Here is a 15,914-nt window from a genome sequence, read left to right as displayed (position 1 = left end):
CTTTACAATTGTTTGAATTTTTATTTAATAATTTTTCTTGTGTTTTTCATATTTTAATCGATGAAGATGTGTTAAGAATGCATGATGCATGTTAATACTACTGTTCTTGATGTGGAGCTTAACTGGTTGACTAAAGTGCCTTAAGTGTTGCTTTATTGGTAGATGTAGTTGCATTTGAATCAAACACCAGCTTTTCCAAAGCTCCAGGGGACGCAGTATTTGTTGGCTTCGAGTCAGAATTATTGATTTCTCTGTCATATTGTTTGCTCTAACTCTGGAAGCAATGTTTGTTCAACTGCTTCTGATGAGGCTTTTCCATCCAATCGTCTTGCAAAACCAGAGAATGAAATGAACCGGGCAATCTTACTGAAATGTGAACAATATAGTTATAAACTGCTGAAGAAGCTTTTCACTAAATAAAACTAAACAAATTGAAAAGAGCATCTTCGTATACGATTGAAGAATGACAACCTTTCAAGTTATCAAACTCTAGGGTTAACTCGTAAACCCTTACAAGTTTAAGAGTCAAGTGAAGGTTGGCGAGTCAACTCGGGAGTAAATTCGTTTTCTATTAAGCCCGAAATTGACTCGGTCAAACTCGGCCAAACTTGCGAGTTTAAGGTCGAGTCACCGAGTTGCGTAAAATGGGTCCAAAACGGTGTGTTCCTTGTGATTACGTTAGATTTTTTAGGGTTTTACCGCTCGTCGCATCGCACCGCTGGTCGTCGCACCTCGCCTTGCCGTGATACTCGTCGCACTACGCTGTTCGCGAAGCACTTCGATAGGTAAGTCCTATTGTTGCGGTGAGGATAGATTGGGTTAGGGTTTTTAAAATTAGGGTTGAGCTTTTAAAAATGGGTTGGGGCTTTTTTGTTCAATGGGTTTGGGACAAATTTTTGGGCATCCTAAAGTTTTTTTACTGCTTTGGACAGATTGGCTAATTGGTTGTTTATTTTTAGGGTTTGATGATTTCCTTAGAGAATTAGATGAATGAGACTTTTAAACTATAATATTTGTGTTGTTTTAGTTATTTTATTGGTGTATGAACTTGTTTATTTTAATATTATGGATTTGGTATCATTAATTATTTCATTTTTATTAAATTTTTTATGTGAAGTAGACTCTTACGAGTCTGCAAGTCGGGTTTACGAGTTGGGTGGTTTACTGGGCTCCCACGAGTCACAGGAGACTCTTGAGTATGATAACCTTGCAACCTTCATATACATGCCAACCTTCCTCGTATTTTGAGAAGTTTCTTTAGAAAAGACAAAGATTACTATGGACAAAACTAATTTTTTTGTCCTTTTAGGTGTCATCTTATTTCTATTCAAAGAATCTATAAAGAGTAAGTATTTCAATTTCTTTTACAATAAGGAGAAAAACATGTTTGTCCAAGTAGTTTAAGAACTATTTTTTGAAGTGATGTGCATGAGCTTCATAAACAATCCACCATGATTTTGCGTCTATCCTTTAAAGAGTCAACATCAGCAAAATTTTCTCTTCCACATGAAAAATTTGCAAATTTTATATTTACATGTCTCCTTATATATGCATCATCAAAGTACCTCTTAAAACATTTATTCCTTTCATGAGTAAGTTTCACATCTTGGGCAAGTCTTTGTATTCATTTAACCATGACATGACTACCAGAATGATGAAGGTTCCATGTTCGTAAGTAGTCATATCCATATTTGTTTGTCTCGGAACATCATAAATAAGGATAGGAAATGCATGTAATCAACCTTCATCCATCAATTATCAGTCAAAAAATTTTATTTCCCAAATTTTGCCATATCCACATTATCCTCTCCGAAAAAAGACCATTCATCACTAATAATCATCTCTTTGAGTCCTTTTTTTCAAACTTCTAAACCTTTATAGCATGACTATGGTTGAAGCAAATTTTGTTGGAGTAATAGAAAGCAACTTCGAGTTAAAGTTATTGAACATTGATAATCTCATAGAGTGTCCCACGATAAAGTCTTTAATAAAGGTAACATCATCAACAATTTGTGAGATTCAAGAACATAGTTAATAAGTATCACTATTTCTTCCGATACTTTTTCCTGCACAATTATTTTTCAATACAAAATTCAAGATCACTGCACAAGGAGTTCAATAGATTGAAAGAAATTATAATTCTATGAGTATACACATTGTCTTACATACAACTGCATTATCAATTAAAAATTATATTACATTTTTCGACCCAACATCTATAATTATATCTCTCGTGTGTTTAGCAAAAAAATCTTTGTTCTTTATCCCACGAGATCCATCTTTTGACTTCAAAAATATTGGTCCATTAAGAGTGATAGCCATAAAATTGATAAGTGGTCATTTTTGAGGATCACTCCACACATCACTAACAATTGTTGTCACACATATACCAACATAAAAGAAAGACAACAACTAAACTTTCATCATTTTTTGAGATAGTAAACTCAATATTAATTAATCGTTGTACTAAGAGTAGCACATCTCTTCATTCTTTTACTCATTCTTTAAATTCAAGGTGATATATTATATAATTAAATTATTTTATAATTATATTTATTATGTATATATTATTTATAATATCATAAATTTATAATATTATGTTAATTTATGTTTATACAAGGTTATCAAACTTGTGGAAGTTCGATAAAGTCGACTTATAGACCTGACTTGTAGACTCTTAAAAGTCTACTTCATATAAAACATTTAATAAAAAAATATTGATATATAAATTCATATAAAAATTCAATAAAAAAGTATATTCATATACCAATTCCATAATATTAAATGCATGTATTAAATATATTTAATGCATAATTATATTCAACCAGTTCCACATTTGGAAAGTAATTCCACAACTTTACTATACTAAAACACCAAAATCAAAATAATACAAAATAATTGCATCCCAATCTTATTTAAAAAAAATACTCAATGACTTAAAAATCACTGCATGATCAATTATAATTTATATTACATCTTTCGACCCAACATCTATAATTACATCTCTCGTGTGTTTAGCAATAAAATCTTTGTTTTTTATCCCACGAGATCCATTTATTGACTTCAAAAGCATTGGTCCATTAAAAGTGATAGCCATAAAATTGATAAGTGGTCATCTTTGAGGATCACTTCACCCATCACTAACAATTGTTGTCACATATATTTGATTCCATGAATATTTTTTTTTATAGGTTGCATAAGGTTTTCTACATAACTTATCTCTTTCGAAAGTAAGTAACCTGTCAAATTATTATATATTGGTGGTATATATCCACTAAGATTATAAGTAGTATTTGTATAAGAAAATGCACTTTTATAATAAGGACTTGAAAATTAATTAAATGAAATAAATTATATAAGTGCATTTTCTTATGCGACTAATATTTCTAATCTTAATGGATATATATATATATATATATATATATATATCACAATATATAATAAATTGACAGATTATTTACTTTCGGAAGAAAGAAGCCATGTAGAAAATCTACTACAACCTATAAAAAATTCACAGAATCATAAAGGCGAGACAAATGTTAGTAATGGGGGAAATCATCATCAAAGAAGATCACTTATAAAGTTTATGGTTATCACTGATAGTGGACCAATGTTTTTAAAGTCAATAAAGGGATATAGTGATATGAACAATCAACAACAAATCATAAAATTAGAATTTCTCAATCCCTCAAACCCCCAGTCGCGCATCGCAATAACACAACCTATCAACAAACCCTAAAATAAAAATGTCTCAATCCCTCAAACCCACATTCGCGCACCGCAACAACACAACCTATTAAAAATTCTCAATCCCTTCAACCCACAACCACACACCACAACCAACTCGCATAGGGCTTGTGTATCCGCTTTTTTTATTTTTATCATATAATAAATGTGATACCATTAAGTAATAAACAAAAATTCATCCTCAATTTTTAAAGTGAGGTGTGGGAAGCGTGAAGCTAAAGCACAACCTTACTGAAAAGGTTCGCCTTCTCATGAGACAATCCAAAACTCTCAAAATCTGTGAAATATATAATATTATGTTAATATCAAATTGCAATGATAAGGTTTATTTGTAAATTCCCTAAATAAACACATTAAGTCTCTATGCTCTCCTCTTTCTCCCTCTTCCATCTCTCCAATATTCTTTCAATTCCAGAATCACCTTGAAGTACATAATAAAATTGGTCTAACAATTTTTTAAATTTTGAAAAAAAAACATTAAAAAATGATATTTTGAAAATTTTAAATTTTGAAAAATTTGAAGTATTTCGAAAAGGTTTAGGGTTTGAAATTTTGAAAAAAATTAAAATTAAAAAAAAATGACGCAGTGTCCATAATAATGAAATAAAATCAAATATTGATATAAGATAAAATAGGAAAAATACCAATCTTTACCTACATTCTTTTGTCGATGTAGAAGCGCATGCAACTTTTTTTTGATGATTAAATACACACCGAATCCAGATTACACATCGCTCTTAACAAAGTCCTTTCGCATTGGAACATTGCGCTTGCGGGTAAGCACGACAATGATAGGAACACGCACATGAAATCATGCCTTGGGGTCCAGTGTCTTTCTCTTTCTACGTTCATCTTACCGATTTTCTCCCTGTATGAAGATTGTGTGAGTAAATCAGATTGAAAATAACTTTTCCGTAAAACATGAGGAAATGAGAATATACTGTTCCGTATGATTTTATTTAAATCTATAAAATTGTTTCTAAAAAAAGTCTTATGATAAAGGACTTTCATCACTTACCCTTTGCCTCCTCTTGATGAGTCATTCTTATGTCTCTAGTCACATGTTTTAATCACAATTTCTTAAGAAAAATGTCAAATTAGTGTTTCACAAATTGAAATACATATAAAGAGAATTACCGATTGTTGATGGTGCCCACAACTCCTTTTGTTAATTCCTTCCCCTCCATTTAGTCACAAACTTCAATTACAATTTCATAAGACAAGTGTCAAATTAGGGTTACACAAAGATTAATCAAAACATAAAAAAAAAAAAAAAAAGTGAGAATGAAAGTATGTTTCTACATGAAAAAAGAAAGGAAAAAGAAAAGAAAATGGAAAGTAGAGTGGGTAGGTGGATTTATGCATTGTGAAGATATTCAAATCCAATAAAGATTAAAAACGACTTCTTAAACCAATTTAAAAACTATTTGTACATACATTTTTCATAAAATATTTCAAATAAAAATTGTTTCCAATTTTTTACCTAATATCTTTAAAAAAATTGAAAATTTAAAAGTTTTGAAATTTTGAAAATTTTAAAGTTTTGAAAATTTTGACAATTTAAAAAATTTTAAAATTTTTCAAAATTTGAAGTGTTTCGAAAAGGCTTTAGGTTTGAATATTTTAAAAATTGAAAATTTTAAATTTTAAAATTTTTGAAAAATTAAGAAATTACACGATGTCCATAACAGTGAAATAAAATATAAAATTTATATAAAAATAAAATAGGAAAAAAATTGAATAAGTAAAGAGAGAAATCCCATTTATATATAGGTATAGATATGTATAGATGATTGTGTAAATCAATGATACAATAATAAACAATAATATATATCTATCATAAAGATTTTATAAATTATGATTATCAGATTCCATATATAAATTATAATAGATTGAGACACTTGATCTATGATAGTTTCTTTAATTTTTTTTTACTTCTGTCTCTTGACAATTTGACAATTTTGTTTTTGTCACATCTTTTTTAATGATCAATAATAAAACAACCTTCTTTACAGGCAGAGAAGGTAATATTATTTATATTCTTTTCTCACCTCCATCAGATTAACTTTTCATTAAAAATCATAATATATTTATCAATTAACCAATAATTCTTTATTTTATTAAATCATATTCAGAGTTAAAATTGAAAAAAATAGTAAGTGACTTACCATATATTTCGAGGAGTAGAAGACGAGTCGAAGTGCCTGAAAGTGAGAAAGAAATAAGCAAACACAAATAAATGGCAATAATCACGATCCAGTCACATGAAAATTGTAATCGGACGAGAAATTGTAATTGAACGTTACGATACCTACGACGAATGACGAGAAAATATATAAGGAAAGTTGCGTTCCAGAAGAACACGGTCACGACAATTTATAGGTTAGGACTAAGAATGCTTCGGGTTTTCTGCGTGCAATATCTATCTTGTGGGCCGATCAAAGCGAAGTATTATTTTATGGGCCGGCCTGTTTGAGGCGGGCTTTTCTTCATGCACCCCCACGTTTTGGTGAAAGGATGAAGCTATTCGTGTAGACATTAAAATAATAAATAAAATAAATAAGTAATACTAAAAGAAAGGGTGTTTAACTTTTATTTATTTTTTCTGAAATTAAATCACTTAAATTTTCATTTATTCCTATTTTACTACTTTTTACTTTTTCATTTTTCATACCTAATTCAATCTCATCATTATATCATGCGCTCCATTTCCCTCCCTCTTTTTTTTTCCTCGCTTTCATTTATCATTAAAGAGTGTATATTGTGTAAGAATTTGAAAGATTGTTTAGATAAAAGGGTGTTATAATAAATTTGTGAGAAGGAGTTATTGAGGCTTGTAAGTAATTGAATGGTAGTAGTAAATTTAGAAGTTATTTTAAGATGTAAAATGTAAAATATTTGAATAATAAATTATGATATGTAAAAATAAATAATTGTTACGTAAAAATAAATAATTGAAATATTCAAATATTTTAAAAAATATAATGCAAAATAATTGTGTATTAAATTGAAATAATATTTACATTTATTATTTTATATAACTATACATATTTTATTTATATTATAATTTTATTTTATTGTTATAATTATTTATAATTATATATTGTTATTAATAGTATAACTAAATATTTTTGTTGGATAAATTTATGTAATATTTAATTTATAGAATAATTAATATATTTTAAAAATAAAAATAAGAACATTTATAAAGTATGAATAATTAATCTATTTTGATTTTGTACAGAATATTTGAATTAATCTATTAATACTTATTTTAAGCTTTTAAAACTTAATAATAAAAAAACCAAAAACACCAACGCCAGAATCGATTATCGGTTATACCTTTATATGATAAAAGTGATTCTCGGTTATACCTTCACATGACCAAATTTATTATGAACTTATCTAAAAATTGAAAATTGATTTTGTCTTGTATTGAATTTAAGGTATAGGATTTCAGTTTGGAATTTATGATTTAGAGTTTTGAATTTATGATGTGAGTTCATTAGGGGGAAATCCATTTATGACACTTTTCAAGAATTTGATCAAGATTCTACTAGTAATTCAAGAACATAGAATCAAGAAACTCATGGGAAACTCATTTCAAGAACATGAACCGAGTAAAACATCAACAAGTAATTTCAACCGATTAAAACAAGAACTAATGACAAACTATTGATTAGAAACATTCAATAGCAATATTTGACCGATTGAAAATCAAGAACAAGAAACAAAACATATTTTAGAGCTTTCATATAAAATGGGTATGGAAGAAGAAGATGAAGAGTTGAAGAAACTTACGTGGTTGAAGACAATGAGAGTGATCACGCCACTTGGATGGTGGAAGGCTCCAAGATGAGTGAGAGTGCCGCCACTTGAGGATTCCCAAAACTCACAAGATAAGACAAAGAGAATGAGAGCAAGTCTCACAAAAAATCACTCAAATTCTAGAGAGTAACCTCACTTTCAATTTCAATATTCAACTTTCAATTTATGTTTACAAAAGCAAGACTCTTCTTTATATAGGCATAGAGGTCCGGTCATGAAAAGGTAAAAATACATGAAGAGTTGTAAATGAAGTCACTTTCTTATTTTTAAAAAGTGACTTTTCCTACTACTTCTCTTTTAATGTTCTATCTTGAAACTATTCTAAAAATATTACAAAAGATATTAAATGGGTTTGGGCCTCATATTTTGAGAAGACTAATAAAAAGAACTTTAAATATTTTGGACCTTGTCCATTTCATCTATTGATGAAGTCCTTATTTCCTTGTTGAGATAACCCTTCGAGTATAACATCCTTAATCATCTTTATGTATTTTTGGGTTACATAAAATTCATTTTTTCTTTCCTTCGTCAACCGAAATCGATACTCATAAAATTTTATTTTACAGAAAATCGATTCCTCATGCACCAGACAATCTTTAAGTCATTACCACTTTAAACCATCTAATAAATACAGTTTGTATTTTTTTTTAAAAAATTATTTTAACTAAAAAGAATAAGTTTTTTACCACATCAATGAAATTGCTTTTCAGAAATTTGAATAAAAATCATTCCTTAAAAATCTTGGTTCATTTCACGATTTCAGATTTCCACCAATAAATTAAAAATTCAAATTCTATTATGAGGCTCCCACACTCTTCTTAAATGACGTGTATGTGTCGAACACACGACACTCGTAAGACACTTATTGGTAAAGTATTAAATTCAAAAAATATTTGTTGAATTTCTGACATTTTAGCATGATTTTAACACAATTTAAAAAATAATAAATACATTAATTTACTAAAAACTTAAAAAATTAGTGTTTCAAATTTATTTTAGAAAAATGGGTGAAGAGTATTTTTTTTTAAAAGGGCCTGTATTATATGACGCCTAATGATTTTAATTGTTTTTACTTATAGCAAGCGGATAACTAATATATTATATATAAAAAAAAAAGTTTCTTTGAAAATATAGAATAATACATATATAAATATATATTAATATAATATTTTAATACAATAGAAAAGAATGTTCTACAATTATTTTAGATAAATATAAAATATGACTCATAAGAAAATAAAATTATGACATTATTTTTTTAATTATTTTGATAATTCACAAAAAAAGTATCCCATTTAATCAATTTTGATATTATTTATAAATACTACAATATACAAATTTTTATTTTTTACTGTTATTAATTAGTAACGAATCAAAAATTACAATTTTTACTTGGTGAAAATTAATAGCCTTCACACAAAAAATAATTAAATTTATGTATTAATTAGATAATTAGTTAATTCAAGAAAAAAAAATTATTATTTTTTTCTCTCTCGTATTAAACGTATTGTGTCACTAATTATCTTTTACTTGTATAATATATTTTTTTTGACAGAAAAAAAACGGAATGAAATTTGATAAAGAAAAGGTATTTGTTGACCAACATGTTTGTGGCAATTAATTTATCATAAAATGATTTAACAACACTAACTTGATATCATTAAAAAAAAAAGCTAAATTTTTCCATTTTCATTCATGGTTTATATTACAAAAAACAATTTATAAAATGTAAAATAAATTGAAACAAATATCCTCAACTAACTTCATAAACTGATAAATTCTACCATTGAAGATTGATAAAACTAAAAATCCTAAAATAAAACATTATAAACAAAATCTAGTTCAACATCCCACCTACAATTTTCACATGAGTTTTCAATAGTATCATCATCATCTTCATTGTCCACCAATTGCCAAGTACCTTTTTTTAGATTCCAACCTTTGCATGGTTTATTGCAACATAAAGGAGTTGGATTACGCTTTAGAGTTCCATGAGGTCTTCTCCATAGTCTCCCCAATAATGTTATTACCTTATTTCTACAATTTACAACACACTTGGCATTCCTCAAAAATTCCAAATACTCAACTCCTTGTTTTCTGAAATCATCGTCGTAGGAGCATAATAAAATCAAAGCATATGCATATTTTGCTTCCAGGTGACCCTTTTCAGCAGCCATCTTCAAGTATTTGATGCCATTTTCTACATTTCCTACAAAACTCTTCAGTTCTCGCAATCCCACTCTGTACAAAGCTTCAATATTTCCACCTCCCTTACAACTTTGCATAAAAGAATCAAACATTGATGCATCTTCTTTATGTAACCATGGAATTAACGGGAACTTTTCCAAAGAAACTTGTTGCCACATGTAGTTGTCTTTAGAAGCATGAAAAAAATCTCTGCAACATACTTTCATGTTGTAATGATCAATGTAAGATTCAGAGCTTACCCTTGCAACCACATTGACCAACAAGTCTTGGAGAATTGATTTTATTGGAATCAAAGTAGACTCATTGTTGTCAGTTCGTTGCCTTTTGTTGTCTCTTGGAAGTGATTCCATTGGAATCAAAGAAGTAGACTCATTACTTTTGTCGCGTTGTCTCTTGTTGCACGATGTCTTCTTCACCAATCTTGAAGCAGACATGTTTGTGTGATGTTGAGATTCAAATTTGAAGGCTCAAAATCAAAATTTGTATGTTCTTGAATGATTAAGTATTGTGTATTATATAGAAGAGGTCATCTCATATTTTAGAAGACTTATTCAATTATATGATATATACACCATCAATATATTTTTATCTTTTTAACCAATTTAATCTTTTTACCAAATTTAGATATGATTATGATTCTATTTTATCTTATCTCCTAAATAATATTTTACTAATCTCACCTTAATGCTGGATATAGTAATTAAATCTTTCGTACATCTAGTTTTATTTGTCAGTTTAACTTTTTGTTTAGTAAATTAATATTTTATAAATATTATTTTTTCAGAATTCGAATTCGATAGACAAATATTTTATTCTATTTACATGAATAATTTTTTTCATATATCATATTTTATTGGATTTGAATATATATAACTAACTATTTTATCTTATACTTGTAACAATAAAAGTAATGATTTATCCGTATTTTTTAATTTCAATCTTATACTTTTTAAATAAACACACGTATTCGTATATATAACTTTTTATTTTGTATATATATATTTATTTACTATATAAAAATAAAATTATTAAATATTTATTTATTATATGTCTTATTCATCAATGTTGTCTTGTTGACTCTGAAAAAATAAATAAAATATTCTTAGATATTTTATATTATTTACCAATTTAATGTTAATAATATTTTATTTACTCTGATCATATTAAAAAATGCTTTATCTTATTGGCCAATTTAATATTTTTATCATATTTCACATAGTCCTTAATTTAGTGAAATAATAACTAATTATTTTTATTTTTAAAATTAGGTTAGATTTAATATATTTTTTTAGTGATGATTAATAGATTTTGTAATCAATTTTTATCTAATTTACCAATTTCATATTTTATCAATATTATCTTACAAATATTTGAAAATGAAAATAAATCTTGCTATTAACTTTATCATCATATTTATAATTTAATCTTTTATCAGTGTTGATCATGATAATTTTATTATTTGAGTGTTTATTTTTTTGTTATACAATTTTATTTTAACAGGTTAAATTTAATATTTGTATTTGTATTTATATTAATTTTAATTTTATATATTTATTTAAAAATGTAATTATACTGGGGAGTAATGATGTATAAGGTTATTTTAATTGACTAGCTAGTTTATTATTATTTTTTATATGTAATAGAATAATAATTTTGAGACCAGAATATTGAAATATAAAACTGTAGTTAATGGTAAAATAGAAATATAATATACATGTATCTAATAACATTATTTCTATTGTATATTTTAATAAATATATTTTTATGTGTCATCTAAAGTTTGAGCAAAAACAATGTTGAAGAAATAATATGGAATGTAGATTTTATTTGTACCAAAGAGAAAAAAAAGGAAATTATATTACGCTGTAGTGGTGTGTGTGGTCATTCTATCCACGAATAGGTAATTTAATTCCATCTATTTTTTTTATCGTTTTACACATAACAAAATAACAATTTTAAAGGTAAAATACTGAGATTTTAAAATATAATCAAGAACAATATATTAAAAACCAGTCAAAAGAAATTCTCTTTAGTATTGATAATATAAATATAGAATAATAAAAATGTGTGCTTAGAAACCAGTAATATAATTATAAAAAAATTGTGAATAAAAAATAGTAATTACAAACAAATATTGATTATTCTTGGTTTTCAACTTATTAATCTCTTCTAATCTAGCTTATAACTTAAATCATTAATATTTACAAATTAAATCATTAACATTTACAGTTTCAATTATTAATTATAATAAAATAATTTAATATATGAAGATACAAATTATTTTAATTTATTCTACTATAGATATTACTTAATAAATTAAAAATTTAAAAATATTTATTTAATTAAATATATAATAAAATTTAAAAAATAAGCTGACAAACTGCCACCATATATTTTATAAGATACTTAAATTATTCTTTAATATTTTTCATTAAATGTTTTTTTAATTATAGAATAAATTTTGTTTAGATTTTACAATTTAAAATACAATATATCGACTCAAAACAAAATGGTTTCGATTGGATGGTCCTATTGATAAAAATTAGGGTTTAGAAGAGAGGTAGAAAGGAGTGTTTAGTCAAAAAAATTTTTGGAGTTGTAAGCAAAGAGAAGGGTCGAGATCAGGCCGGTGGAAGTAACCATTCTTTGGCGGCGGTAGAGGCGCCAACGCCGCGAGTATACGGCAATCCCAGCGGTTGGGGGTGGAACAACAGGCATTGGTGTCTTCCTCTGCAAGAACGCCACCATCGTTCATGTTGGTGATGAAATTACAAGTAAGTGTAATAATAGGGAATGGAACAAGTGGAAGATGAATAGCGAACATGCTATGGTGTATTTCTATTTATGTGGGGTGCAAAAAGTAAAAAACTTAATATTTCTTATCAGATATTTTTGAAGGCTTTGGTATGAGACAACAAAAGAAAACAACATTAACAAATTGGAGGAGCTAGGTTAAGGTTGCGGTGGTGGTGATTGTCGACTTTAGAGGAGGAAGGGATAAATCTGAAAGGCGTGATGGCGAGGCGAGAGCTTTCGAGCACGTTGAAGAACCTGAAGGTAAATAATTTGAAGGGAACGCTATCGTTCCTCTTTGTCGTTTTCGTTGAATTTCATTACCTGTTTATGAGATTTTACCTTCGATTGTTCGATTCAGTATTAGAGATGAATGTCTAGGGTCTAATGATGCTGCTCCTGTTTCTGTTTCGATGTTGGGCAGTTCATGCAAAGGGCGGCTGTGAGGGAGGAGAAAACCAAGAGAGAAGAAGAGATCAAACCTGATGTCAGTATTGGTACTACTTCTACTGCAGTCACTCGAAAGTGGTATTTTTCTTACCTAAATTCAAATAATTTGTAGGGATTTAGTTCTGGGTCTGCCTGTCGAGGCTTTTTTTTTTTTGTATTCTTTAACTTACCCTTGTTTGTTACAAGTGATGCATTCTATAAAGGAAATTGAAATTATGGTGTTGTGAAGTTAGGCATTTGTTTCTCTCGCAATAGCCACTTACCGAGTGATTCTCTATGATGGACTTAAACCTTTTGGTTGGACAATTAATGGTTTTGAAAGTTGACTTTCCTCATGTCAATCACTTTGATGTAATCACCAGTATTACTTAAAGGCTTGGAACTCAGAGTTGAGATTTTATTTTATTTATGGAATGAGTTTATTTTATTAAGCTAATGGAAAGAGTGCCCATATCACCTTTCAAATGAATAAGGCTTTATAAAACAGTTGATTTTGAATTGGGAACTGATGTGTTGTGGTATTCCCGGATAGAGAACCGCTTTTCTAATATTTTTTTTATGAATATTAAATAATCAATAATAATATATATAAAAGGTCAAAAACAGAAAAGTCAGTCAAAGTCCATGCACTAATCATAGCTATCTCGTATATACATAATGTGGTGTTTAGTCCCCACTAGCATAAGCAATTTGTGAAGGGATATGGTGGTGCTCTAGGCTTCAATCGCGTGTTTATACAGTAGTGAATTTTTGGCCTTTCACCATCTGCCATTGATAATCTTGATATGGCTCGCTTTCCCTATATCCTTAAAAGCTATAGTAAATATATAGAGCCAAGAGTTATTTAGAATAGACATGGATTGGGGAAATTTCTGACATGTTCATCTGGAAAAGAATATATTCTAATATGGGTATTGGAAAGGTATGTAATTATGGTCTTTAATTGTGATTATATATTTATTTTTTACCATCCGCTGATAGTTGCATATTAATAAGAAACTATCAAGTCTCCTTATAAAGCATTTTGTATATTGTTAATTTTTAAAATCTCATGTAATTGATGTGTTTTAATCTTGACCATATATGATGAGATACAATGTTCTATATTATTTGTCACATAAAAAGATCTCTCTCTATTATATGTGTGTGTGCTTGGTTGTGTTTATTAAAGCTGTACTGTATCTTGAAATTTGAAGAGTTTTGTGTATCCTTGTAATTGTGTAGTATCATACGCACATTGTATTAAGTATCTTGGTGTCATGGATCTAGTGTTGTTTCACGTATAACCTGTACAATTTAGATTAATCTTTATGTATCTTGCACCATAAAACAGAAGGTTAAATAAAAATTGTGTCTGCCAAAATTTTCATTTTGACTTGGTTTATAATTGCTTCTCATCTGCAGTTTCCATCTTCATCGGTTCAATTATTTCCATTACATTATTTTTTTTACATTAAACTTGACTGGTTTTCTACGTATGTGTAGTGTTGTTATAATGGAAGGTGATCCCCATCCTGGAGCACTTAAAGGTCGAATGTCATTTCTAAGTTTTAATCCTTCTGTTGATGTGAGTATGAAGATCAAATTTCAAAGCTGTTTTTTTATTCACCTTGCTGATCTAAATGTGCTATTCCTTTTCTATGATTTTCTAATTCCAAAGCTGTACAATTTTAGAAATTAAACGAGGAAGAAGCAAGATTACATCAGCCAGCAACTGAAACTACGGTGTCTAGAAATCAAAATGCGAGTGTCTCTGTCAGGTGGGTTTATTTGCCTAAACTACCATGTGGATATTAAATTTTGTTTATTTTTAACTCATCATGGGTCCAAAGGTTATCTGTTTATGTTTTACTATCCAATGTTCCTAATGGCTCAATCTTTTCTTATGGACAACAATTGAAATAGTTTCATTAGATTATCCCGCTCAATTTTAATTTGGTTCTGGTTGCCTTGTTGTCAGAGACAATAATTTTTCAGTAGAAAGTCCAGAATGTGTCAAGATTGACAAAAAGAACATGGAGGTTAACGGCCATGTTAAAAGGAAACAATCTGAAGTAGTTAGTGAAACACAATATCCTAACAAATCTCCAAAGAATGATCATGATGATAAGCAATCATTGCCAAGCTCTAGTTTGGGCACTTTTAAAAGACCGAGTGGAGATAAGCTGGACTGGAATGTTCTTAGACCATCAAGTGTCAATCGAAGTAGATGAGTGTTGTTGATTATTTGATAGCATTCAAATTATGGTAGGTTTGGTTCTGTTTCTGGTTTGGGCATTTATATCTGTAGCTGTGGTCTTATCGGGTGGTTTATAACCCTCGCAATTTCTTTTTAAGATTAAGGATTTAACCTGCTGATATAGACTGAATACTTTTAGATGAAGGGGCTAAAAGAAAGCCTAGTGGGTGTTCTTTTGTGTCATTGTAATTTTGAAACAAATGGTCTTCTGGGAATGTGCTTTTGACTATTAAATATGTTGTGATATTAAAATGTAACTTAGTTACAAGTGAATTATTAGTTCATAATTAAGACCCACAATTTTGAGCTTCTCTCTCTTTGTCCTTCTTTCTTTGATATGAAATTGTATGCTGTGAACATGAATGTTGAGATTTGAGTTTCATTCCAAATGATAATTCAAGACATGATCATTTGTATACCTTCTGGAGAAAATACTGTGGCCGGTCAAAAGTTGTGTTATGTTGCAATAATAGTTGGCATAGGTGGACTTAAGCATTCGCCAGATTGGACTATAGGGAGTTAGTACTTAGTTTATGGAAACTCAGCACATTTTATTAAGGGTCTTTTGAAATGGTTCGAGTCATTGATTGCTAAATTAACTATCTAGTTGAAAGAGCATCTTATTGAACAAGACAGGAAGAACTGTACT

The 15,914-nt window shown here is 28.4% G+C and overlaps 2 protein-coding genes across 2 annotated transcripts; one reads left to right on the top strand and one right to left on the bottom strand.

Moving 5' to 3' along the window:
* Nucleotides 1-9,386: 9,386 nt before the first annotated feature.
* On the bottom strand, nucleotides 9,387-10,217 carry LOC137817058 (F-box protein At2g35280). The gene has a single exon (XM_068620283.2). The coding sequence runs from the start codon at nucleotides 10,215-10,217 to the stop codon at nucleotides 9,387-9,389; it is 831 nt and encodes a 276-aa protein (XP_068476384.2).
* A 2,073-nt stretch (nucleotides 10,218-12,290) lies between these two features.
* Nucleotides 12,291-15,576, top strand: LOC137817046 (scarecrow-like transcription factor 11 (SCL11)). The gene is made up of 6 exons (XM_068620262.2): nucleotides 12,291-12,557; nucleotides 12,670-12,840; nucleotides 13,001-13,104; nucleotides 14,512-14,593; nucleotides 14,701-14,786; nucleotides 14,987-15,576. The coding sequence occupies exons 2-6, from the start codon at nucleotides 12,799-12,801 to the stop codon at nucleotides 15,237-15,239; spliced, it is 567 nt and encodes a 188-aa protein (XP_068476363.2). The 5' UTR covers nucleotides 12,291-12,557; nucleotides 12,670-12,798; the 3' UTR covers nucleotides 15,240-15,576.
* The last annotated feature ends 338 nt before the right edge of the window (nucleotides 15,577-15,914 follow it).

This window comes from Phaseolus vulgaris, chromosome 5, assembly GCF_051622355.1.
Source record: "Phaseolus vulgaris cultivar YP4 chromosome 5, ASM5162235v1, whole genome shotgun sequence".
Taxonomy (NCBI): domain Eukaryota; kingdom Viridiplantae; phylum Streptophyta; class Magnoliopsida; order Fabales; family Fabaceae; genus Phaseolus; species Phaseolus vulgaris.
Note: the sequence above shows the minus strand (reverse complement) of the source record. Positions and strands in the feature narration are given on the sequence as shown.